Source organism: Oncorhynchus nerka, linkage group LG10 (genome assembly GCF_034236695.1).
Source record: "Oncorhynchus nerka isolate Pitt River linkage group LG10, Oner_Uvic_2.0, whole genome shotgun sequence".
NCBI lineage: Eukaryota > Metazoa > Chordata > Actinopteri > Salmoniformes > Salmonidae > Oncorhynchus > Oncorhynchus nerka.
In genome coordinates, this window is record NC_088405.1 from 33009264 (window position 1) to 33035944 (window position 26681).

Consider the following 26681-nt stretch of genomic DNA (forward strand, 5'->3'; position numbering starts at 1 on the left):
CCTCAGAGATCTAAGGCACGGCCCCAAGAATTCCTCCTGTTACGTTTAGGTCAAACGTAACATTAACCAGGCAGCAGGAACATCTATATCTCTCCATCTCTCTCCAGTCCCCACGTCCCCTGTTGCATAACGTTGCCAGGGATGTGAGACAGCGTTTCCATGGCGTTGACGCTTGTTCAAGGGGAACATAGTGTGTAGGACTTGTTTATCACTCAGTCTAATGTCATAGAACACAGTGGAGGCTGCTGAGGGGAGGACGGCTCATAATAATGGCTGGAACGGAGCAAATGGAATGGCATCAAACACGTGGAAACGATGTGTTTGTATTTGATACCATTCAACTCCACTCCATCCATTACCACGAGCCCGTCCTCCCCAATTAAGGTGCATCCAACCTCTGAGAGAACATAGATGAAGTCATGCAGTACCTGTAAGGAAAACTGGTGACTTTCTTTCAATAGTACTCACTTTCAGCCCATGTGTTGTTCATAAAAACACATCATTTTTATTATGTTAATGAGACAAAGCAGGCTACACCAGGAAAAAAGGCTTGTTTTATAACAACTGCACTCTTACATACATTTTTACAGTCATGGACTCCCTTTTTATAACACCACACAAATCTATATATTCAATGGCTTTTTTAGACTTTTCTTTAAAAAGGTTCTGATTTTGGATATTATTTTTCTGTTTGAGACTACGTTGTGCTAGCTCCTCTCTCCTTTCTGTTCTGACCTTTGACACCTGATCTTCTGAGGGGATTGGAATTCATGACAAAATTACAATTCCTAAAGGAGGTACTCATAGTACATCAACCTAGAGTCTGCTCTTCAAGAACATGCTTTTCTCATCTCCAAAGTACTACGTTTCATGGATAGTTTTGTCACATACAAAACAAAAAAAGTCCATTATATACATCCTCATATTGGAACCACAGGTCATTTTCCCGTGATGGTGGCAAGCGTCACAATGATTTCATGTTTGGCCAAGATGTTGACCACCAGTGCAGTTGAAGCATCCAGGTTTTCTTCATTTTAAATTCACTCGAGTCATGCAGTCCCAAAAAAATGATATTGGATTAAACTTAGAAATCCTTTTTGACAGTTGGTCGGTTCAGCGACAAAGTCTCAGCGTATTTGAGAGAGTTCTTTGAAGCGTGGTGGTCCATCGGGGATTTTCTTCTAACTGTTAAAGCTTATTCCTGTTGTGTAGCATCAGTTAGACAAACAGCGTCTTGTTAACTAGTCCATGGTGATGACGATGTGTGCAGTTAACTCTGATTCACTGATGGAGCATAGCAGGGACCGGGAGGAGGAGAGGGAGAGGGGGGCAGTGGGTCTGAGAGGTTGGGGGGGTACAGGGCAGGCTGGGTGGGAGTGGGTACATGTCTTCATACCGGCCGGTCCACTGCATACTGGCAAGGGCTTAGGTTGGAGACTGTGTTTTGCACGGCTGGGTAGGCAAAGTTGGCGTGCTGCTTGGCCTTCAGTCGGAGGCTGGCCAGGCTGGAGTTGCAGGTGTCTCTGTACATGTACGGACTTCCGGTGGAGGCATAAGGGCAGGTGGCGGCGGTGACCGCCACCGAGTTCAGCGTGGAGCTATTGAGGTTGCCCAGGTTGCCCAGGTTGTTGAGGCCCGAGCCGGGCACCCCGGCCACCGCCGAGGGCACCATGGAGGAGGCCATGTTCATGGAGGGAATAGAGCTGGGGGAGGAGAACATGGGCTGGGAGGACAAGGGGCTTACATTCATGGAGTTGAAGAAGGGGAAGCTCTTGGCTGACAGTGGACTGCTGGCCAGACTCTTGGTGGCCCAGTTGTTGTATGAGTAGCCAGAGTACATGTCATCATAGGGCTGCATTAGTCCATTGAACTGGGCACCGAAGCCGTTTTTACACAGCTCAGCCTGTTGGTTCCTCTCCCTCTTCCTCCATTTGGCACGGCGGTTCTTAAACCATACCTGAGGGAGAAGGACAGAAAAGGGAAAAAAGGAAAATAGATATGGGCTTTTCTTTTCAGCCTAATCTGAGGTGGTAAAAATTGTTCTGAAACACAATAACATTTTGGTTTGCAATGGCTGACACTATGATTTCTTTCAAATAGTTTAGGCAAGATTCAGTATACTGTAGCTGCAGACTTTTTAAAAGAAAGAATCATCTGGGAAACTAAGTTGAAGTGTATAATCAAACAGTCATATTAGCCATGGTTTATTAAAACAAATTATTCACTTATTTGAATTATGAGCTCCCAGTGAAAGAAATGTCAAGCTGGAGCGGTCTTCACATTTTGTAATTTTAAGGTCCTATTTTTGGAGGGTATAAAACGGATTAAAGTTTTAATGGCAAATCTAAAATGAAGGTACTTAATTCAGTTCCCAATTGGGGAAATATGAATTTGTCCCTGAGCGTTCATTTTGTGGTGGAACTTTCTCTTTATTCTCATAAAGACTTCAAAACTAATTGAGAAGCAAAATACCTTTATTATAAGAATCCAATACAAAAATGATATAAACGGACTGTGTAAAGTTAAAAATCTAATTGTATTAATCAAAATAATATTATTCACATTTTAGTTATTCTAATAAAAATTATTAAAAAGCCACCAACACTTCTGTGGCTAACTCATCTCCCTCCCTTCCTCATCTAATACTGCTGTGCCAGGCATACAGTATCTAATCCAAACCCTTAGTCTGTGTCTGCCAGCCGGCAGAACAGGCATCTGTTGTGATAGTAATAGAATGCTCTGGACTATTGAATGTGTGGGCACAGTGTATATAGCAGTGAGTCTTCCATGGCACCCATTGACAGTAGGGGAAGTCCCGCTGTGGAGGAAGATTTCTCTCTCCTTTAAACATGACTCTGGGGAAATGTTGTTTAGGTGTTCATGGAAACATCTGAAAGTCAAATGGTTGGACGGGGGGGGGGTTGTGGCAAACCTTACCTCACTTCCCTAAAACTGTCAAATGACTGACACGATCAGACACTCGCTGTAACCTAAGTACCCACGTTCATTGCTTACGACTCTGCTAAAATCTATTTATCAGAATTCGGACAAGCTCTGACATATTTCATATTATACATTTCATTTTATAATACTGTGTTGGTTTAATTTAGTCTGAGCTGTATTGATATTATTAGAATCCAGTCTCCTTGGACTCAGGATTCTCTGTACTGTAAATATACATGTGCAGTAGCAATTAGAGTTTTATTAAGCACATTGTATGCAGCTATGTACTGTACATACATATTTGTAGGCAAGGAAGTAGCCCGCATGGATATAGAGGGAGAGCAAGAGGTTTGTTATTCAAACATTTATTACAAACGCATTCTGTGTTAAATGCCATAAATCAAGATGACAGGAGAAGTATTCTGTATATGCAGGGGGAATCTGTGTCCATGTGGGATTAGCAGGGAACAAGTGGGGTCCTGCTAGACATTAGGACGTGTGTGGTCTGTTGTTCTTTCAAAATAACAACCAAGACTGTGTGCTATGTGACCTTTAATCTAGCCAACATGAATTTGATCCATTACTAGGCAGGAAGGCAACGATTGTATTGTCATCCATCAAAATGTGAACCCACCTGCTCCATACTGGTGGTGACCAAACCTCTGGGCTTGAGGGGACATTTCAGGGTCAGGAGCAGATCGACACACTTCTGACCTTTGTGACATGTGAAGCCTAGTTTTAGGTTGTTGAAGTCAAATTGCAACATATTTAAATCTCTGCTTAGTTAGGTAAATTTGTCATCTTTTAGATATGTACCCTCAGGTGCCTTTTACCTTCCGAATTATGTTGAAATTATATGTTGAGTCCCACAAATGTATTGTTGAATAACACCTAAACCCTAAGGAAAGTGGGTTTGGATTATTTCACTGGCTCAGTAGTGATTCTGTAGGGACTCACCCTAACTCGTGCCTCTGTGAGGTTGGTCCACACGGCAATCTCCTCCCGTGTGCTCATGTCGGGGTAGCGGTTCCTCTGAAAGGTGGCCTCCAGCTCCTGAAGCTGCTGGCTGGTGAAGTGGGTCCTCTGCCTGCGCTGCTTCTTCTTCAGAGAGCCGTCCTCTGCATTCGACTCGTCTGTCTGGTTCTGGTGGGACTTCTCTGTGTCTGGGAGGCAATAACATGGATCAGTAGTTATAATCAGAACATTCATGTTGTATTGCATCCTAACTATCTACATTTGTTTACAATACTTCCAGACTTGCTCAAACATGTTTTTGACAAATTGCATATTTCCATTCCCATCCAATATCAAGTATTTTGCACAAAAGCAGCAATCATCTCTCCAGAGTGAGGTGTCTTCCCATTAAAAAGTTATCACACTTTCCACTGTCCTCTTTTATTTTAAATTAATTAATATAATGGACATTTTATCCCCTGCTATTTGAAAAAGAACGTGTTGACATATTTTAAAAATAATATGGGAATTGTTTACAGTTTACACCTACTGTATTAGATTTGTGCAGTTCTGTTTGGAATATTTCAAGATTCATTGACTGTATGTATTCTCTTCTCAGAGTTGTCAAAAAGAGATCAATAATTTAAATTGGCCCTGAAACCCATCTGGCACTAACACCAGAACCAAACAGACATGTTTTGTCTGCCCGTGATCCTTTCTCTCTTCATCTGAGTTCCGCAATTTGAGGACCCCACAGAAAGAGTGAAATTAGTTGGCTAACTAATCCCAGGGATCAGGCTTTTGTTACCGGGCAGGTTTCGGACTGTTTGGCAAGGGTTTATCTCTCTGAGAGCAGTAAGAAATAATCAGCAGGGTTTAAAAGACTCTGCAGCGCCACTGGCAAAACCAATAGGACCAGACTTTTGCTGCTATCTACCAGTAAACTGACACTGGTTAAGCCATCACTTAGGCCAAAAAACATTTTCCATCCCATGTCACAATCCAGGGGAGAGGGCATATAGTATATATATGCCTTCTACTATACATTTGTACACCACCATCAATATTAGCCCATGTGCTATAGGTGTGTGTAGTGTAGCCAATTGATTTTTATAAACTGGGTGGTTCGAGCCCTGAATGCTGATTGGCTGACAGCCGTGGTATATCAGACCGTATACCACAGGTATGACAAAACATGTATTTTTACTTATAGAATGTATGTGTGTGTGTGTTTGTCAAATATACCCTGCAGATTTTGGGACAGCAATTTATTGGGTCAGACTGCTAGTCAATCAGCCAGCCAGCCAATAAACAAACCAACCAACTAACAGTCAGTCCTTCTTTAATGCCCACCACCACTTGCACAACTGATGAGATGTTTGAGAATGTCTGAAGCCTTGTGGATTTATCAATGCCAAGCACACTGCCAGACACAGTTGTTTGGCAATTCAATCTGAATTTAAAAGCTTAATCCCTTGGGCAGGTGAAAAAGCACCAATGTAGCAGCATACTGTGTTATGCAAATGCATGCACACATGCTTTGAAATGCATGCATGCTTTGAAATGCATGCATACATACCCACAAATGCTTGTGTATGACATATATTATAGGCTATTGCCTCTCTAGGCTTTGCATTATGCACTAAGGCCCCAGCAATCTGAGGCATATTCTAATCACTAGGAGTGTCCTTGAGAATTGAGAGGCTTTGTTTTGACTAACTATACATTTGTGAAAGACATTTTAAAATTCCCAGCTACGTAATCAAATATTGTCTGAATAAAATATGCCTATTGTAACCAAGCATCTAGATCTATACTGTACAGTTACAGTATGTGTTTGTCATTTATAGAAGTTTAACTCATTTTGAAACTTCAGATGTCACTTGAGTGAGTGTGCTAATGCCCATGTGCCATTTGTCATTTAATAAGGCCTAATTTAATAAAAATAACCAATATGTATTACATTTCTGCATTTAATGGATACACAGGTTAGGGTTCTCATAATATGTATCCTGAAGGATATACATGGTTATTTGTTCAGTGCAAGCCTATATCTTTTTTATAAACTGGATTCCCATGACGGTGGACACCTGGATCTCAACTCTGAAATATTAAGGTGCCTTCAGAAAGAATTCACACCCCTTGACCTTTTTCCACATTTTGTTGTGTTACAAAATGGGGTTTGAATGGGATTTAATTGTCATTTTTTGTCAACAATCTACACAAAATACTCTGTAAAGTAAAAGTGGAAGAACAATTCTAACATTTGGAAAACATTAATGAAAAATGTAACCCTATTATATCTTGATTAGATAAGTATTCAACCTCCTGAGTCAATACATGTTAGCATCACCTTTGGCAGAGAATAGAGCTTTGAGTCTTTCTGGGTCAATTTCTAAGAGCTTTCCACACCTGGATTGTGCAACATTTGCCCATTATTACTTTTCAAAATTATTCAAGCTCTGTCAAATTAGTTGTTGATCATTGCTAGCCATTTTCAAGTCTTGACATAGATTTTCAAGCTGATTTAAGTCCAAACTGTAACTAGGCCACTCAGAAACATTCAATGTTGTCTTGGTAAGCAATTCCAGTGTATATTTGGCCTTGTGTTTTGCGTTATTGTCCTGCTGAAAGGTGAATTTGTCTCCCAGTGTCTGTTGGAAAGCAGACTGAACCAGGTTTTCCTCTAGGACTTTGCCTGTTCTTAGCTCTATTCCATTTATTTTGATCAACAACAAAAAACTCCCTAGTCCTTGCTGATGAAAAGCATACCCATAACATGATGCAGCTACCACTATTCTTGAAAATATGGAGAGAGGTGCTCAGTGATGTGTTGTGTTGGATTTGCCCCAAACATAACACTTTGTATTCAGGACAAAAAGTTAATTGCTTTGCCAAATTTTCATTATTACTTTATTGCCTTGTTGCAAACCGGATGGATGTTTAAAAATGTTTTATTCTGTACAGGCATTCTTATTTTCACTCTGTCAGTTAGGTTTTTAATTTTTTATTTCTTATTTAACCTTTATTTTACTAGGCAAGTCAGTTAAGAACAAATTCTTATTTACGGCCGACTCCGACCAAACCCTAACCGGGACGACGCTGGGCCAATTGTGCGCCGCCCAATGGGACTCCCAATCACGGCCAGTAGTGATACAGCCTGGAATCAATCCAGGGTCTGTAGTGATGCCTCTAGCACTGAGATGCCGTGCCTTAGACCGCTGCACCACTCGGGAGCCTATAGGTTAGCATTTTGGAGTAACTCCAATGTTGTTGAGCCATCCTCAGTTCTCTCTTATCACAGCCATTCAACTCTAACTGTTTTAAAGTCACCATTGGCCTCATGGTGAAATCCCTGAGCGGTTTCCTTCCTCTGCAGCAACTGATTTAAGAAGGATGCCTGTATCTTTGTAATGACTGGGTGTATTTATACACCATCAAAAGTGTAATAAATATCTTCACCATACTCAAAGGGATATTCAACGTCTGATGTTTTTTAATTTCTACCCATTTACCAATAGGTGCCCTTCTTTTCGTGGCATTGGAAAACCTCCCTGGCCTTTGTGGTTGAATATGTGTTTGAAATTCACTGCTCAACTGAGGGATCTTACAGATAATTGTATGTCTCGAGTACAGAGATGAGGTAGTCATTAAAAAATAATGTTAAACACTATTATTGCACACAGAGTCTATACAACTTATGTGACTTGTTAAGCACATTTTTACTCCTTGCCATAACAAAGGGGTTGAATACTTATTGACTCAAGACGTTTAAGATTTTCGTATTTTATTCATTTGTAAATATTTCTAAAAACATAATTCCACTTTGACATTAAGGGGTATTGTGTTTAGATCGGTGACTCAAAAATGTAATTTAATCCGTTTTAAAATCAGGATGTAACACAACAACAAAAAACTGTCAAGGGGTGTGAATACTTTCTGAAGATACTATAATATTATAGAGGTGAGGCCCAGGTGTCCACCATCATGGGGATCCAGTTTACTTAAAAAATATAGGCCTACACTGAACAAATAACCATGTATATCCTTCTGGATACATATTGAGAACCCGAACCCTAACCTGAAATGGACATTGAAAAACAAACTCATTGTTCAACTTGATTAACTAAGCCAATATCACAAGAAAGAACAATGAATGGTTTATTTGTCAATATCTAATTTCAACTAGATACAACTTTTCTAGAATGAATATTCCGTAGTCAGTGAACAATACAAGTAAGGTACAGTACATTCGACATATTGCCTCTTGATATTTGGCCCCCACACACCTCGTTATCTTGATGGTTTTAGTGCGTAATCCGTGGTTCATTTACAGTATATGCGGGTTCTCCTAAATCCCTGTACTCACTCAGGACCGTCCATTTCGGAGTAAGTTTACATTAGTCACACTAATGGAGTCTGTTGCAGACCCTGGATCCACAGAGATTTCATCTATTAGACCGCACGGGTATCACAAATATTAGCTTTTTCTCTCTGTCAAATGCCTAATTTGTTATAAATTGGCATGCAGGCGGTTGAAATGCAGAGGCAGATATTTAGCTTTCAAGCCTGAGCAATCGTAGTTGCTCGAGATATTATTTTATGTCTAGGCCTATGACATTCGGCTATATTCCGTTCATCACGCACAGATATGTTTTAGCTTGTTTTTTAGGTTTCAATTGAGAGTTATTAATAGACCTACAGCATATCGGCGCTTAAAGACACGCACACGACAAAATACCAAAAAGCTCCGCCAAAGCATAAGGGGTCCATGCCAAATGTTTACAATAGCTTCCATTAAAGTCTATAGTCGCTGCAGTTAATAACTCTTGCTTTATAAAAGCCAAACGAGAAGAATAAACTTGCAACTTGGGTTCATTAAAGAAAATAACAATTATATAATGTGAATCATAGGAATATGCGTCAACAAAATAATAGCAAGCCAATTAATATTATGGTTGAATTGATATCCACACAATCACGCACATTAAAGGCGACAATGAATAGCCTAATAGCTATTGCAAGCTAGAAATTCGTCCTGATATTATTATTATTATTATTATTATAGCCTATTAGGACATTATAATTCCCATTATTATTATCAAATTATTCGATTGGTTTAGACCCACAGGCATTAACATATATGCCTATTCTTCATCCAATGTCAGTCTGAGGACTATTTATCGGTCAAACACTCCTGTGGACAAAGCATTTGCAAGGTAAACGTGGAAACTGACCGCTGTTGTCTTGGCCTTTGCATCCCTGATCATGTTGAGGCGTTCCAGAGTCTGAAAGCGATAGCGCTGGGCTACGGGCTTCACTGTCTGTCAGAAGGTTAAAATCCATAACCTCGGCCGCCAGGCTCTGCAAAAGGAAGGCAATACATTTCAATATTAGTCAATATGGCAAAATAATACAAGTATCCTCATAAGTTTAGACCTCCAACCGAATTGGCATGACAAATAAATAACAACAATAGAAAACAACATCAGAAAGATCAACCAATGACAACAATAATTATGTTAATAATAATTTAATAATAAGCCTGGATATGTAATATAAGAAATAGCAGTTCTGACATTTCCATATCAACACAAATTAACGAGTGAATCTGCTGTCTATGAATTTCACAATTCTCTTAACTTTTTAAAATGTGACAAACTGTTAGTGCTAATGATAGGCTATAGGCCTACTGAGCAGGCTTTATAATATTCTCATATTTTGATAACATTCAGGTTGCTGATTGACTTTATTTATATTTTGTTTGATTTATTTAACCTTTATTTATCGAATTAAGGACATGAAACGGTCTATCTGTGACATAACTATTTGATTAAATGTAGGCCTGTATTCCGTGGTAATTACTACGAATGTGTTCTGTTAGTTCTATTTTTGTTCCTTTGCAGTTATGTAGTTAAAATATATGGTGACCGTTCAGACCTAAATAGCAACCTCGTGAGGGAGACTGATACGTAATAGAGCCTAAAATAACAGGTCGTTTATTTATACAAGCGCAGTTAACACCTTGAAGATATGGGGACACAATCACTCCCTCAAAGCTTCTCGAGATTTATGATGTCGTGGCTGGGTTTAACGACGGGGTAGGTTCCAATCCACTTAGCCGCCTCTCAACTCGTTTATGGGCACTCCCAAAATGGGAGCTGCACCTAACGTGCATGGTTCATACCAAATAAAATAAAATGTTCAAAACAAATTGTATTTGTGAAATGGGCCGAATACAACATTTGAATACTTTACCGTGAAATGCTTACTTATTTCCCAACAATGCAGAATGAAAAAGTAAGAAAAATTAACAAAAGAAAAAAGAAATAGTAAGACAATACAATTACAATAATGAGGCAATCTATGTATAACCAATACAGGTGCCTAGTCAATGTGCAGGGGTATGAGGTAGATGAGGTAATTGAGGTAGCTGAGGTAATTGAGATAGTATGTACATGTAGGTAGGGATAAAAGAGTCTAGGCAATAAGGTAGATAATAAACAGAGTAGCAGCAGCATATGTGAAGGGTGTGTGTGTGTGACATCAATATATATATGTGTGTGTGTGGGCATATGTAGTGTGTGTGTGTGTGGTGTGTGTGTATGTGTGTGTGTTGTTGTGTCAGTGTGTGTGTGTGTGTGTGTGTGTGTGTGTGTGTGTGTGTGTTGGAGTGACAGTGTAGTACAGTATGTGTGAGTGAGTAGAGTCCAGTGAGTGTGCACAGGGGTAAATGCAAATAGTCTAGGTAGCCATTTGATTAACTGCTGAGCTGTTTTACGGCTTGGTATTAGAAGCTGTTCAGGAGCCTTTTGGTCCCATACTTGGTGCTCCAGTACTGCTTGCCATGTGGTAGCGAGAGAACAGTCTATAACTTGGGAGGGTGGAGTCTTTAACAATTCTTAGGGCCTTCCTCTGACACCGCCTGGTATAGAGGTCCTGTATGGCAGGGAGATCGGCCCGAGTGATGAACTGGACTCACTACCCTCTGTATCGCCTTGCGGTCGGATTCCAGGCAGTTGCCATTCCAAGAAGTGATGCAGCCAGTCAAGAAACTCTCAATGGTGCAGTTGTAGAACTTTCTGAGGATCTGAGGGCCCATGCCAAATCTTTTCGGCGCATCGATTTGAGTGTGTCAAGAACTGCAACGCTGCTGGGTTTTTCATACTCAACCGTTTCCCATGTGTATCAAGAATGGTCCACCACCCAAAGAACATACAGCCAACTTGATCAATTGTGGGAAGCATTGGAGTCAACATGGGCCAGCATCCATGTGGAACACTTGACACCTTGTAGAGTCCATGCCATGGCAATTTGAGGCTATTCTAAGGGCAAAAGGGGGTGCAACTTAATATTATGAAGGTATTCCTAATGATTTGTACACTCAGTGTATATATATATATATATATATATATATATATATATATATATATATATATAGAGAGAGAGAGAGAGAGAGAGAGAGAGAGAGAGAGAGAGAGAGAGTGTATATACATTTGAAGTCGGAAGTTTACATACCCTTAGGTTGGAGTCATTAAAACTCGTTTTTCAACCACTCCACAAATTTCTTGTTAAGAAACTATCGTTTTTGCAAGTCGGTTAGGACATCTACTTTGTTTATGACACAAGTAATTATTCCAACAATTGTTTTCAGACAGATTATTTCACTTATAATTAACTGTATCACAATTCCAGTGGGTCAGAAGTTTACATATACGAAGTTGACTGTACCTTTAAACAGCTTGGAAAATTCCAGAAAATTATGTTATGGCTTTAGAAGCTTCTGATAGGCTAATTGATGTCATTTGAGTCAGTTGGAGGTGTACCTGTGGATGTATTTCAAGGCCTACCTTCAAACTCAGCGGCTCTTTGCTTGACAAAAGAAATCAGCCAAGACCTCCGAAAAAATATTGTAGACCTCCACAAGTCTGGTTCATCCTTGGGAGCAATTTCCAAATGTCTGAAGGTACCACGTTCATCTGTACAAACAATAGTATGCAACTATAAACACCATGGGTCCACGCAGCCGGCATACAACTCAGAAAGGAGACGCATTCTGTCTCCTAGAGATGAACGTACTTTGGTACGAAAAGTGCAAATCAATCCCAGAATATCGACATAACCTGAAAGGCAACTCAGCAAGGAGGAAGACACTGCTCCAAAACCACCATAAAAAAGTCAGACTACGGTGTGCAACTGCACATGGGGACAAAGATCAGGTCTGATGAAACAAAAATAGAACTGTTTGGCCATAATGACAGTCGTTATGCTTGGAGGAACAAGGGGGAGGCTTGCAAACCAAAGAACACCATCTCAATCATGAAGCACGGAGGTGGCAGCATCATGTTGTGGGGGTGTTTTGCTGCAGGGGGGACTGGTGCACTTCACAAAATAGATGGCATCATGAGGATGGAAAATTATGTGGATATATTGAAGCAACATCTCAAGACATCAGTCAGGAAGTTTAAGCTTGGTCGCAAATGGGTCTTCCAAATGGACAATGACCCCAAGCATACTTCCAAAGTTGTGGCAAAATGGCTTAAGGACAACAAAGTCAAGGTATTGGAGAGGCCATTGCAAAGCCTTGACCTCAATCTCATTGAAAATTTGTTGGCAGAACTGAAAAAGCGTGCGCAAGCAAGGCCTACAATCCTGACTCAGTTACAGTTAGGAGGAATGGGCCAAAATTCACCCAAATGATTGTGGGAAGCTTGTGGAAGGCTACCAGAAACGTTTGACCCAAGTTAAACAATTTAAAGGCAATGCTACCAAATACGAATTGAGTGTATATTAACTTCGGACCCACTGGGAATGTGATGAAAGAAATAAAAGCTGAAATAAATCATTCTCTCTACTATTATTCTGATATTTCACATTCTTAAAATAAAGTGGTGATCCTAACTGACCCAAGACAGGGAATTTTACTAGGATTAAAATGTCAGGAATTGTGATAAACTGAATTTTTCAGGAGTCAGACCCTTAACTCATTACTTTGTTGAAGCACCTTTGGCAGCAGTTACAGCCTTGAATCTTCTAGGGCAGGGGTGTCAAAGTCAAATGGACGGAGGGCCAAATAAAAAAATCAGCTACAAGACGAGGGCCGGACTGTTCGAATGTTCATTGAAAATTTTTAAATTACGCATATAGTCTAGTGAACCTAATTGAACCTACTGAAAACCTAACAAATATATTACAATATGATCAGATAAATAAAGCAATATTTTCTTATGGCTCTGTCAGTAATCTTTAATTTTCAACAGACACAAAAGACAAATTTCCTTTATATAAATATCCCCATAACATGAACATTAAATGAAAGAAACCGGTATTCAAGGCACCATCAGTAGACTATATTTTCTATTTTAGCAAAAGTGGGCTAAATTTACTTCAAAGAAAAAACAATAATAGCAATTTTCTATCATCCACTCAACTGAAATATTTTTAAAATATAATTGGATTGAAATACAAAAAATAAAGTGCAAAAATCTATTAATCAAAAACAACACTTTGTTTAAGGAGAAGTAACATGCAGTGAAAACAAATATTAAATTTTAACTTTTAAACTTGAACTGAGTAAAAACTCTAAATATGTGATTGCACAGTAATGTTCACTTGTTTGAGGTTGAGGGTGATACTTGGTGGTGTCCCATCTTTTCCACAAGTTCATCAATGTTCGGGGGTAAGGCTCTGAGCTGAAGAAATCCTCAGAATTGAGTGGAGGTGTTCAGCAGTAAGTCGACTTCTGTGTGATGTTTTGTTCAGGTTCATCAAAGAAAACAGTTGTTCACACAGGTATGTGCTGCCAAACATAGACAACGTTTGAGCAGCCTGGATGCGCAGCTGGGGCATTGTGCCGGGAGGAAACGGGCGAACTCCGCAGCACCCACTGCCGCATATTTTGCCCTCAGTGCATCATTGCATTGGAGGTCAATCAACTCCATTTGGAGGTTTGGTGGTGAGCTTTCCACGTCAACAGCAAATGGGTTACCGAGCAGTTCCAACCTGCTTTTTTGTGCTTCAAAGTCAGCAAATCGGCGTCGAAAGTCAGCGGCAAGCATACCTATTTTATCAGCCAACTGTGTGCTCGGGAACGCACTGGTAGAGAGCTTCTCTTTCATGGTCTGGCAGCTGGGAAAGTGGCTCAAATTTTCTTTCCGCATCTGCGTCTCCCACAGAGTCAGTTTGGTTTTAAATGCCTTCACTGTACTGTACATATCAGAGATGACACGATCCCGACCCTGCAGCTGCAAGTTTATTGCATTCAGATGACTCGTAATGTCACACAGAAAAGCCATTTCACACAGAAACATTTCGTCTCGGAGTTGTGTTGTGTCTTTCCCTTTGCTGTCCAAGAACAGACAAATCTCCTCACGAAGCTCGAAACATCTTTGAAGCACCTTTCCCTGGCTTAGCCATCGCACCTCTGTGTGATAAGGCAAATCACCATGCTCCGTTTCTAACTCCGTCAGAAATGCCTTGAACTGGCGGTGATTCAAACCTTTGGCTCTGATAAAGTTAACTGTGCGCGTGATGATGCTCATTACATGCTCCATTTTCAAGGCTTTACCGCACAACGCTTCCTGGTGTATGATACAATGATAAGCTGTCAGCTCACCTGTCGCGTTTTCCTCTTGCATCTTTTCCCGTATCTTCGCCACCAGTCCGCTCCTGTGTCCACACATCGCAGGTGCTCCGTCGGTTGTCAAACCCACAAGTTTTTCCCAAGGCAGCTCCATCTCATTTACACATCTTGACACCTCTTCATACAAATCATGCCCCGTAGTTGTGCCATGCATAGGACGTAAAGCCAAAAACTCCTCTGTCACGCTTAGGTTGGAGTCCACTCCGCGGATGAAAATTGACAACTGGGCAATGTCAGAAATGTCGGTGCTCTCATCCACAGCCAAGGAATATGCAATAAAATCTTTTCCCTTTTTCACAAGCTGCTCTTTTAGATTGATGGACAACTGGTCTACTCTCTCGGCAATGGTGTTTCTGCTCAGACTCACATTTAAAAAGAGTTGCCTTTTTTCTGGGCAAACTTCGTCACAAACTTTAATCATGCAGTTTTTGATGAAATCCCCCTCCGTAAATGGCCGGGCTGATTTAGCGATCTCTTCTGCCAAAATAAAACTGGCCTTGACAGCAGCCTGGCCTTGTGATTTGGCTTTTTTGAACAGAGCCTGTCGAGATTTGAGGCCTCATTTTAATTCCTCTGCCTTTTGTAGCCTTTGTTCCATGTCCATATTCTTGTTTTTGTCCGCGTGTTTCGTTTCATAATGTCGTCTCAGATTATACTCTTTCAGTACCGCCACACTTTCTCCACACAGAAGACACACAGGTTTTCCAGCTACCTTCGTGAACATATACTCCGACTCCCACCTTGTTTGAAACCCCGGTTCTCAGTATCCACCTTCCGTTTTGCCATTTTTGATGGGTATCTGAAAGTTAATTTTACTGTGATGCTGACGACTGCTGTGCCAATAAATATTGAAATGAAGCAGCCTACTGCTCGGTGCGTCACCTTTGCATTGTGGGAAATGTAGTATTGGTGCGTGTAAAAGATCTGCGGGCTGCCGGCTTGCTGCGGGCCGGTTCTAATAATAAATCAAGATCATCCCAGGGGCCGTAAAAAACCTTCTTGCGGGCCGGATGTGGCCCGCGGGCCTTGACTCTGACATATGTGTTCTAGGGTATGATGCTGCATGCTTGGCACACCTGTATTTGGGGAGTTTCTCCCATTCCTCCAGATGTGACGCTTGGCATTCAGGCCAAATTGTTCAATTTTGGTTTCATCTGACCAGAGAATCTTGTTTCTCATGGTCTGAGGGTCCTTTAGGTGCCTTTTGGCAAACTCCAAGCGGGCTCTCATGTGCCTTTTACTGGAGAGTGGCTTCTGTCTAGCCACTCTACCATAAAGACCTGATTGGTGCAGTGATGCAGAGATGGTTGTCCTTTTGGACGGTTCTCTCAACTCCACAAAGGAACTCTGGAGCTCTGTCAGAGTGACTGTCTGGTTCTTGGTCACCTCCCTGACCAAGGCCCTTCTCCCCCGATTGCTCAATTTGGCATAATTCAAGAATTATGAAGACCACTGTGTTCTTGGAGACCTTCAATGCTGCACACAATCTTGTCTCAGAGCTCTATGGACAATTCCTTATACCTCATGGCTTGGTTTTTGCTCTGACATGCACTGTCAACTGTGGGACCTTAATTAGACAGGAGTGTGCTTTTCCAAATCATGTCCAATCAATTGAATTTACCACAGATGGACTCCAATCAATTTGTAGAAACATGTCCAGAATGACCAATAGAAACAGGATGCACCTGAGCTCAATTGAGTCTAATAGCAAATGGTCTAAATACTTATGTAAATGTATAAAAACCTTTTTTCTCTTGTTCATTATGGGGTATTGGGTGTAGATTGATGAGTAAAACTATCTATTTAATCCATTTTAGAATAAGGATGTAAAGTAACAAAAAGTGGAAAAAGTATGTGGACACCTGTTCGTCGAACATCTCATTCCAAAATCATGGGAATTAATATGGAGTTGGTCCCCCCTTTGCAGCTAGAACAGCCTCCATTCTTCTGGGAAGGCTATCCATGTTAGAACATTGCTTATGTGATTTGCTTCCCATCAGTGCATTGGTGAGGTCGGGCACTGATGTTGGGCGATTAGGCCTGGCTCGCAGTCTGTTTTCCAATTCATTCCAAAGTTGTTCAATGAGGTTGAGGTCATGGCTCTGTGCAGTCCAGCCAAGCTCTTCCAGACCGATCTCAACAAACCATTTGTGTATGGACCTTGCTTTGGGCACAGGGGAATTGTCATGCTGAAACAGGAAAGGGCCTTTCTCAAACTGCTGCCACAAAGTTGGAAGCACAAAATTGTCTAGAATGTCATTGAATGCTGTAGTGTTAACATTTTCCTTCACTGGAACTAAGCCTGAACAATGAAAAACAGCCCCAGACCATTATTCCTTCTCCACCAAACTTTACAGTTGGCACTAGGCTTTCGGGCAGGTAGCGTTCTCCTGGCATTCGCCGAACCCAGATTTGTCCGTCGGACTGCCAGATGGTGAAGCATGATTCATCACTCCAGAGAAGGTGTTTCCATCACCAGAGTCTAATGGAGGCTAACTTTACAGCACTCCAGTCGACGCTTGGCATTGCGTATGGTGATCTTAGGCTTGTGTGTGGCAGCTCGGCCACGAAAACTCATTGAAGACGTTGCTTCAAGAGGCAGTTTGGAACTTGGTAGTGAGTGTTGCAACCGAGGAGAGGCGATTTTTATGCTCTACGCGCTTCAGCACTCTGTGGTCCCGTTCTGTGAGCTTGTGTGGCCTACCACTTCGTCCTAGACATTTCCACTTCACAATAACAGCACTTACTGTTGACTGGGGCAGCTCTAGCAGGGCAGAAATTTGAGGAACTGACTAGTTGAAAAGGTGGCATCCTATTACAGTGCCAAGTTGAAAGTCACTGAGCTCTTCAGTAAGGCCATTGTACTGCCAATGTTTGTCTACGGAGATTGCATGGCTGTGTGCTCAATTTTATGTGGTTGATATAGCCAAATTTGAAGGGTTGTCCACATTGTAGAATACTATGAAATAATAAATATGGAATCATGTAGTAACCAGAAAAGTGTTAAACAAATCAAAATATATTTTATGTTTGAGATTCTTCAAAGTAGCCACCCTTTGCGTTGATGACAGCTTTGCACACTCTTGGCATTCTCTCAACCAAATTCATGACCTAGTCACATGCAATACATTTAAATTAATAGGTGTGCCTTGTTAAAAGTTAATTTGTGGTATTTCTTTCCTTAATGCATTTGACCCAATCAGTTGTATTGCGACAAGGTAGGGTGGTATAAGATAGCCCTATTTGGTAAAAGATCAAGTCCATATTATGACAAGAACAGCTTAAATAAGCAAAGAGAAACGACATTCCATCATTACTTTAAGACATGAAGGTCAGTCAATCCGGTCATGAGGACCGCCACAGGAAAGGAAGACCCAGAGTTACCTTTGCTACAGAGGATACGTTCATTAGAGTTAACTGCACCTCAGACTCTGTAAATGCTTCACAGAGTTCAAGTAACAGACAACTCAACATCAGCTGTTCAGAGGAGACTGCGTAAATCAAGCCTTCATTGCTGCAGAGAAACCACTACTAAAGGACACCAATAAGAAGAGGAGACTTGCTTGGGCCAAGAAACATGAGCAATGGACATTAGACTGGTGGAAATTTGTCCTTTGGTCTGATGAGTCCAAATGTGTGATTTTTGGTTCCAACCGCCGTGTCTTTGCAGAGTAGGTGAACAGATGATCTCCGCATGTGTGGTTCCCACCGTGAAGCATGGAGGAGGTGGTGTGATGGTGTGGGGGTACTTTGCTGGTGACACTGTCTGGGATGTATTTTTCAATTCAAGGCACACTTAACCAGTATGGCTACCACAGTATTCTGCAGCGATACGCCATCCCATCTGGTTTGTGCTTAGTTGGACTATCATTTGTTTTTCAACAGGACAATGACCCAACACAGCTCCAGGCTGTGTAAGGGCTATTTGACCAAGAAGGAGAGTGATGGAGTGCTGAATCAGATGACCTGGCCTCCACAATCACCAGACCTCAACCCAATTGAGATGGTTTGGGATGAGTTGGATCGCAGAGTGAAGGAAAAGCAGCCAACAAGTGGTCAGCATATGTGGGAACTCCTTCAAGAGTGTTGGAAAAGCATTACAGGTGAAGCTGGTTGAGCCAATGCCAAGAGTGTACAAATCTTTCATCAAGGCAAAGGTTGGTTACTATGAAGGATCTCAACAACAACAACAAAAAAGAGATTACTACATGATTCCATATGTGTTATTTCATAGTTTTGATGTCTTCACTGTTATTCTACAATGTAGAAAATAGTAAAAATAAAGAAATACCCTTGAATGAGTAGTTGTGTCCAAACTTTTGACTGGTACTGTATATATATATATATATATATACAATGGGTCAAAAAAGTATTTAGTCAGCCACCAATTGTGCAAGTTCTCCCACTTAAAAAGATGAGAGAGGCCTGTAATTTTCATCATAGGTACACTTCAACTATAACAGACAAAATGAGAAAAAAAATCCAGAAAATCACATTGTAGGATTTTTAATGAATTTATTTGCATTTATGGTGGAAAGTAAGTATTTGGTCACCTACAAACAAGCAAGATTTCTGGCTCTCACAGACCTGTAACTTCTTCTTTAAGAGGCTCCTCTGCCCTCCACTCGTTACCTGTATTAATGGCACCTGTTTGAACTTGTTATCAGTATAAAAGACACCTGTCCACAACTCAAACAGTCACACTCCAAACTCCACTATGGCCAACACCAAAGAGCTGTCAAAGGACACCAGAAACAGAATTGTAGACCTGCACCAGGCTGGGAAGACTGAATCTGCAATAGGTAAGCAGCTTGGTTTGAAGAAATCAACTGTGGGAGCAATTATTAGGAAATGGAAGACATACAAGACCACTGATAATCTCCCTCGATCTGGGGCTCCACGCAAGATCTCACCCCGTGGGGTCAAAATGATCACAAGAACGGTGAGCAAAAATCCCAGAACCACACGGGGGGACCTAGTGAATGACCTGCAGAAAGCTGGGACCAAAGTAACAAAGCCTACCATCAGTAACACACTACACCGCCAGGGACTCAAATCCTGCAGTGCCAGATGTGTCCCCCTGCTTAAGCCAGTACATGTCCAGGCCGTCTGAAGTTTGCTAGAGAGCATTTGGATGATCCAGAAGAAGATTGGGAGAATGTCATATGGTCAGATGAAACCAAAATAGAACTTTTTGGTAAAAACTCAACCCGTTGTGTTTGGAGGACAAAGAATGCTGAGTTGCATCCAAAGAACACCATACCTACTGTGAAGCACGGGGGTGTAAACATCATGCTTTGGGGCTGTTTTTCTGCAAAGGTACCAGGACGACTGATCCGTGATTTTGAGTGAAAACCTCCTTCCATCAGCAAGGGCATTGAAGATGAAACGTGGCTGGATCTTTCAGCATGACAATGATCCCAAACACATCACCCGGGCAACGAAGGAGTGGCTTCGTAAGAAGCATTTCAAGGTTCTGGAGTGGCCTAGCCAGTCTCCAGATCTCAACCCCATAGAAAATCTTTGGAGGGAGTTGAAAGTCTGTGTTGCCCAGCAACAGCCCCAAAACATCACTGCTCTAGAGGAGATCTGCATGGAGGAATGGGCCAAAATACCAGCAACAGTATGTGAAAACCTTGTGAAGACTTACAGGAAACGTTTGACCTCTGTCATTGCCAACAAAGGGTATATAACAAAGTATTGAGATAAACTTTTGTTATTGACCAAATACTTATTTTCCACAATAATTTGCAAATAAATTCATTAAAAATCCTACAATGTGATTTTCTGGATTTTTTTTCTCATTTTGTCTGTCATAGTTGAAGTGTACCTATGATGAAAATTACAGGCCTCTCTCATCTTTTTAAGTGGGAGAACTTGCACAATTGGTGGCTGGCTAAATACTTTTTTTGCCCCACTGTATATATATTCATTATAACAGCAGTATAATTGGTCTTTGCCTTGTACCAAAATTATTGAGGTAACACTGCCATAAGTGCCATAAGGGACTGTGTGAGTGTATGTGTTTAAATCAACATTTTCATGCAAATCTCTGTCACTCTATAAGCCCCTCTGTGGCTGTGGACCCTTTCACTCCTCTGGTGTGTCTCTGTGAACTATGATGCGAACGAGTCACATGGTGGCCCATAGTGGCATAACATTGAATCTCACTCACTTGAGCTGAATACTTACTGGGGAGACTTGCTATTATATGTAGTACACATTTCCCAGTCATTTTCATTCAAGTACTCTACTGGTTAGGGGCTCTGATCTGATCAACCAACTTGCTGACCATCATCATTTGCAGACTAACTTGATGGAGAGCTCGTTGTCAGTTTGAAAGGTAAACTCAATAAGTCCTCAAACTGAGCCACCACATCAAGCAAACACTGGCTGTACTTCCGTTTCCCCTTCTTTTAATTCCTTCAGAACATTCCTGAAAGCCCTCTGCTCATCGATGTGAATGCCTCTGCCCTTGACATCTCAGGAGAAGGCCCACATGATGAAACCTCATCTCCATGCAGATAAGCCTAACAAAAATATTTGTATTCCACTTCAAAAGTTTAAAGAACTGCACGGATAAAACTAAGTGTTTTATGATATGTCGTGTTGGTCGAGACTTTAAGATTGGAATTCACCGTGACAGAAAAAGAAAGTGAGTCCAACAAAAAATATACACTTACAATCCCTTCTGTTCAAGCATGTTTAAAGTTGCCATGCATCATGATTTTTTAAGCTAGAAATGACAATCAAATTATTTTCAAAAGTACCGGTTGGATATCAAATATAAAACTTGATGTTGTTTGGTACAAGTAGACAATGATAAATACATACTTATGCCAATGCAGTTCTCTCCTCAATTTGTCAGAATCTTTATTCCCATGTGTATTATACTCAAACTATTACACCATCACTCTTAGACTCCCACATGACATCCATGACTTATAAATGTAACACTGCAGGAAAGCGTTTGAAGAGTAATGACCAGGTAAGCCCATATCCAATCACAGTGAGGGAAACTGGGAGACACAGGAGGCAGTGTTGTGATCATGTCCGTATTGCTGGAATACAGGTTAGAATGATACATGTGAAAAAAAGCTGATAAATAGATGTTTATCCTTCACAAAGTATAAAGCATTTAGGAATATATTATTCTGTGGTGTTAGTATCTTTCCCAGTGGTGTTGTTTAGCCCCTGAAGGAGAGAAGGGAGATGGAGGATAAGGTCAATTCTCACAGAGAGATTGCTTTCCAAAATGTACTGCTTCTGTGTTGAGGCTAGCTATATTGCTAATGAGGTTCTGATATGGTTTTGTGGGCTAAAGTTGACTTGCAGGTCTAATGGTATTTCAGTTGATTGTACTTTACAACCAGTCTAAAATTATATAAAAGATTATGCTGAAATCAATACAATTACTTGTCAAAGGTAAGCTTGTGTAAGCTTGTTGAAATTAAATGTAAAGTTGTTGAAATCAAAAGTCAATATGTGCCTTATAGGACATATCTGTTTCGTCTACAATAAAGTCCTAAACTGAAAAATAACCCAGTCTCATTGCAAAGCAACCCATAGCAAAACTCAGAGAATAGTTGCCTGACAGAGAGCAACAGGTGCTGTCCTTTGCTTTGTGTGTAGGGCTATGCCACCAGAGAATAACAGTATTTTGGTCAGAAATATGAATATGACACAGTCAGACACATATCCACTTTGACAGTGATGTATGGGACCGTGTCAAAGCAGTGCTGAGAGAGGCTGGGATGTTTGGCAGGGAGTGCGGTAACGCTCGCCCGTCATTTTGCCTAGAACAAGGTGTCAGTGTCCCCTTCAGAGCCGCGACATTATTATATTTCATATTCCAAATCAAGTCCCTTCCCTAGAATTAGATAAGGCCAACAACCCATCATGGGTCTAACAAGGACACATTGATAAAATGGACCCTATGCTTTTATGAATTTCAAGAGACACGGAATGGAATGTCCCGAGTTCACCCCAGATTTGCAATAATGTTGTGTTATTTAGTGCATGTGCATTCATATTATAAAGGTTATCCTTAGTCATCACATAATGACTATAGGTGCAATGTCCTATATGTTTATAGGGTATGTTATGATGATGACTTAATTAATTACCAATTCATTTCGTTCATTGTTATCTGCTGATATTTGACAACATCCGTCACAATATCAATCAATTGCTTCCCCTAACATCTCTGAAAATGTAACATTTTCCCCATGGTGGCCCCTTTCATTTATCATAGAAATGTGCATAAATGTGTAGGCCTACAGTTGAGAATGTATCCTTTCCTAAAAGTTCAATCAGAGATGCCTGATTATGTTGTCAAAAGGCATGCACTCTATTTCAATCCATGAATGACTCATAATTAAGACATATTGTATATAACCAATTGTTCACCCATTGAAATAAGTGAAGTCAATCTAGTCACTAAATGTGTACAATGGTAATAATACATGTATTATAATAGGAATAATTACTACAAAATCATGATACTATTCATAGTCAGATTATAAATAATTGTTTTTTTCTTGTTCAATAGTCTACAAAAAGGCCTACTTATGTTGATATAGCTGTTGGCTATCCCAGATACTTGATCGTAACCTGACATGCTGAAATGTTACAGGCAAATTGTTTGTCTGACAAACATAACCCATAGCGATTGACTGTGTAACCTTGGTAGTTCAACAACTTTATTAGAATTACTGTGATGTTTTCTAAGGACTTGCTCTCGTGCTCGTGCGCCATGCATTGTTAAATTGGGAGCAGTGTACCACCACTCTCACCATCCACATTCAAACTCTGTGTCCCTCTGTTTTCTGTCTCCACAATGCGCGTTAAGAGCATAACACATTGCTGTAAGCACAGATGGAAGTGCACGTTCACTCATATGAACTGAATGAAGTTGAACTCGTGTTCAACTCTTCTGCGCAAATCAACATAAATAGGAGTTGATGCGAGATGGGGTCTCTAGTTTGCACAAGCAGAGCGCTTTGCATAAGCAGTAGCCTATACGAAATCGGTCTCATTAAAATATACATCTGATAATAAAAAAAATGGAAGCAGAAATCCTCTCCATTTTTCAGGAGATTGCTGGTTCCATCTGTTGTTACGGCAGAGGCAGACTGCTTACATTTCCACGGACCTGTGCATTAGCCTTGGAATTATTCATAAACGCGTTGAGAATTAATTCCTTGGATTAAGACTTGATTAAGATGTGTGTCACTTTGCTGTCTGAGAACATATTAAGGGCCTTCTCGAGGAGGCGGCAGATGGAATTTCGGCCCAATGTTTGTAGATGTTAATTTCTCCCCTCCTAACATGCATTTGCATATTACTGGGAGTGGCAAAGCCTGAACTCGCATTTCTCAATTTCCCAAGTTATTTTCGGAGCAATTCATTCGATGTTATCAAGTCCATTTTATTATTATTATCATTATTAGGCTATTAAATGTTGTATTTATCAGAACATTTTAAACATGCGCATATATGTTTTATTACATGGTATTTGCCACTGAAATTACTGAGCTGGTAGGCCATGTGAATAACTTTATAGCTTTGTCTGGACGTTCAGATTCACAATAAATTGTTCAATTAATAAACAGAAAGCAATCTGAAATAGGAGCAATTAAAAATATAAATTGTCCTATATCTACATTTTGAGTGAAATGTATAATGCTATATCTAGAGGTAGCTTACAAGTAGTCTACTATACAGGGACAATTCGACAATATCAACATTTAATAATGGGCCTATAAGAAATAACTGTTAGGCTAATTGTCATAGCTTGATGGCTGAAGCTCATAGCATGATCACATTTTACATTATCAAAATTATAATGACCGATAATCATAGGTTATTTGGAAGACAATGTTGCTCCCTAAATTATAGGCCTATCCCTTGTCTCATTTTAATTCGACATTATCCCATGATTTGACGTTGAATTAACAGAATAGGCTACGCCAAAATGTTTCGTTCCAACAACTCAGTGGTTATAATTTCAAAACCGTGTGATTCCGTAGCCTAATACAAATATATGTTTTATAATACACAAATGATCACATCTAATATTATCTTGATCTTTAACTTTACATGTGATGTGGAACACGTGTCAGACTGAAAACTACAAAATAACATGCAATAAAAAATGACATGGCCTAAATAATCGATTCTTAATAAGTTATAATGGTTTGCCATTTGACCTCTTAAAATCGAAAAAATTTATTGACACTTGTTGTTCAACGTTGTAGGATACTACTGAAATTATTTTTTTCTTATTCCCACAGAAGAAATATTAAAAAGCCCATTTATATACCACTTTTAAAATACCCCTGTATAGGCCTACCATACAGAATAAGCCAAGCTGTGTAAGACACGTTGCAATCAAATCAATTAAATCAATTATGATTGTCATTTAAATTTCTGCATGACATATATCTAAAGAATTGTTCAATTAGTCTAAACATATTAGGCTATAGTGTTAGAATGAAGTAATATAGTTGAATTCGTAATAGCCTATATCCTTTTAAGGCCTATGTTTTCCATGACGAAAAATGCCACAAATATGGACCCAGCAAAGGATTGTTAGCCTATATGAAACAATAGCAATGATTTATACTTAAATATATGCTTGAAAACAAACCATGTTCAGGGATGATTGAACGCACGCATGTTTGTATGGAGAGAGTTCCGAGGCTTAGACGCGAGAGGGTAGAGGGGGCGCAGCTCTGCCTTTCTTTCTGAGGTCTCTTGTCGCTCGGGAGCACCTGCCACCTATCAATTTCGGGTAGATCCCCAAAAATGTTTGACCTCTGAAATAGTCTCACAGAGAGCGCCCCCCATGCAAGACAAAATCATACTAGTTGCATTTCGAAAGAGTTTATAATTTGGACATACAATGGGAAAAACGTGTTAGCATGTATATAAATTCTGATATATTAAATGCTAGTAAACAAATATATTTATTTAGCTTTAGAAAGATGGAAACAGACTTATTTTTCAACTGAATTAAAGCAAATGTACGTTTCACAAGAGGAGCATATGCAAGGTTAAAAAACGTTTAGCCGTTTACCTACTAAGAAATTAATCAAGGCCAATATTAGAGATCATTTTAGATACATTGTGGTCTACACGTTCAGTGTTATTGTCAAGGTATACAGGCTAGGCCTAATAGATGTATGTTTCATTCAGATAAGGTTTTGCATTATGGCTATGGTTATAGTAACAGAGTGCACTCTTATATGGAACCTAACTCTGAGTTTGTAGGGCCAGATGTGACACATCATCATCATCATTAATAATGAAGTAAACTTTTAACATGAGTCTATTTATTTTACCCTGGTGAATAAAAGTTTAACCACGCAGTTACCTAAATCATGTTAACGGACTTACCGAGTATCCTAAACCTTTGGTCAATAACTTTAGAGTTATATGCTGGTAAAGTTTGAGTATGTGAGGTGGCAGTTTCAGACTAGCAACACTACTACAACAGTGTATATGCTACGTTATTGATTGATAGTTCAAACAAGGGCAATCTACTAATTTGCTTGCCTACTGCACATTCTGTCATAACACACACAACCACGACATTTGGAGTTGTACTGGGAGACTATCCTACTTGCACTTACATGAAATCCCGGTCTGGTTAAATTAATCCCCCGAAAAGGCAAGCTTGGTGTGGGTTAATGGTTGTCCGAATGAGATGTTGCTGACATGAAGAAAGTTCCTCTGTTTGTAAAGTAAAAAATCGTCAGTTTCCCTCTTTCAATGCTGTCAGACATGAAGGCAGTCGAAGAGTGAAGGCTTGATCCCCATACAGCGGGGGACTGACTTTATGCTAAATATCTTGTGCGACAGGTCCACTACAGAAAGGACTGCCCACTTCACGGCTTTGACTTGCCCGGTACCAACTCCACAGTGCGCACTCGGGCGCAAGCAACTCGCACACACACACACACACACTCTCTCGCTCTCCCTTTCTCTCTCTCTCTCTCTCTCTCTCTCTCTCTCTCTCTCTCTCTCTCTCTCTCTCTCTCTCTCTCTCTCTATCTTGCAGCCATGCACTCTCACATGAATGCGACCTCTCCCCGCCACTTTTCTCTGTATTTTCGGTTTGCGTAGCTTTTCGCTTCGC

General features: G+C 40.4%; 1 protein-coding gene across 1 annotated transcript; it reads right to left on the minus strand.

Moving 5' to 3' along the window:
- Positions 1-480: 480 nt before the first annotated feature.
- LOC115135172 (pituitary homeobox 3-like) lies at positions 481-26452 on the minus strand. The gene is made up of 4 exons (XM_029669555.2): positions 26176-26452; positions 9135-9261; positions 3901-4106; positions 481-1957 (listed from the first exon to the last, which is right to left on the minus strand). Exons 2-4 carry the CDS (start codon positions 9241-9243, stop codon positions 1391-1393), a joined length of 882 nt encoding a protein of 293 aa, XP_029525415.1. The 5' UTR covers positions 9244-9261; positions 26176-26452; the 3' UTR covers positions 481-1390.
- Between the last annotated feature and the right edge of the window lie 229 nt (positions 26453-26681).

What these genes read in the sequence shown, in the direction of transcription:
- LOC115135172 (XM_029669555.2), bottom strand. Translation starts at nt 9,243, where the DNA reads ATGGATTTTAACCTTCTGACAGACAGTGAAGCCCGTAGCCCAGCGCTA. An exon ending in CAAAGGCCAAGACAACAGCG is followed by an intron (nt 4,107 to 9,134) that starts GTCAGTTTCCAC and finishes ATTGCCTCCCAG; the next exon opens with ACACAGAGAAGTCCCACCAG. An exon ending in TCACAGAGGCACGAGTTAGG is followed by an intron (nt 1,958 to 3,900) that starts GTGAGTCCCTAC and finishes CTTCTCCCTCAG; the next exon opens with GTATGGTTTAAGAACCGCCG.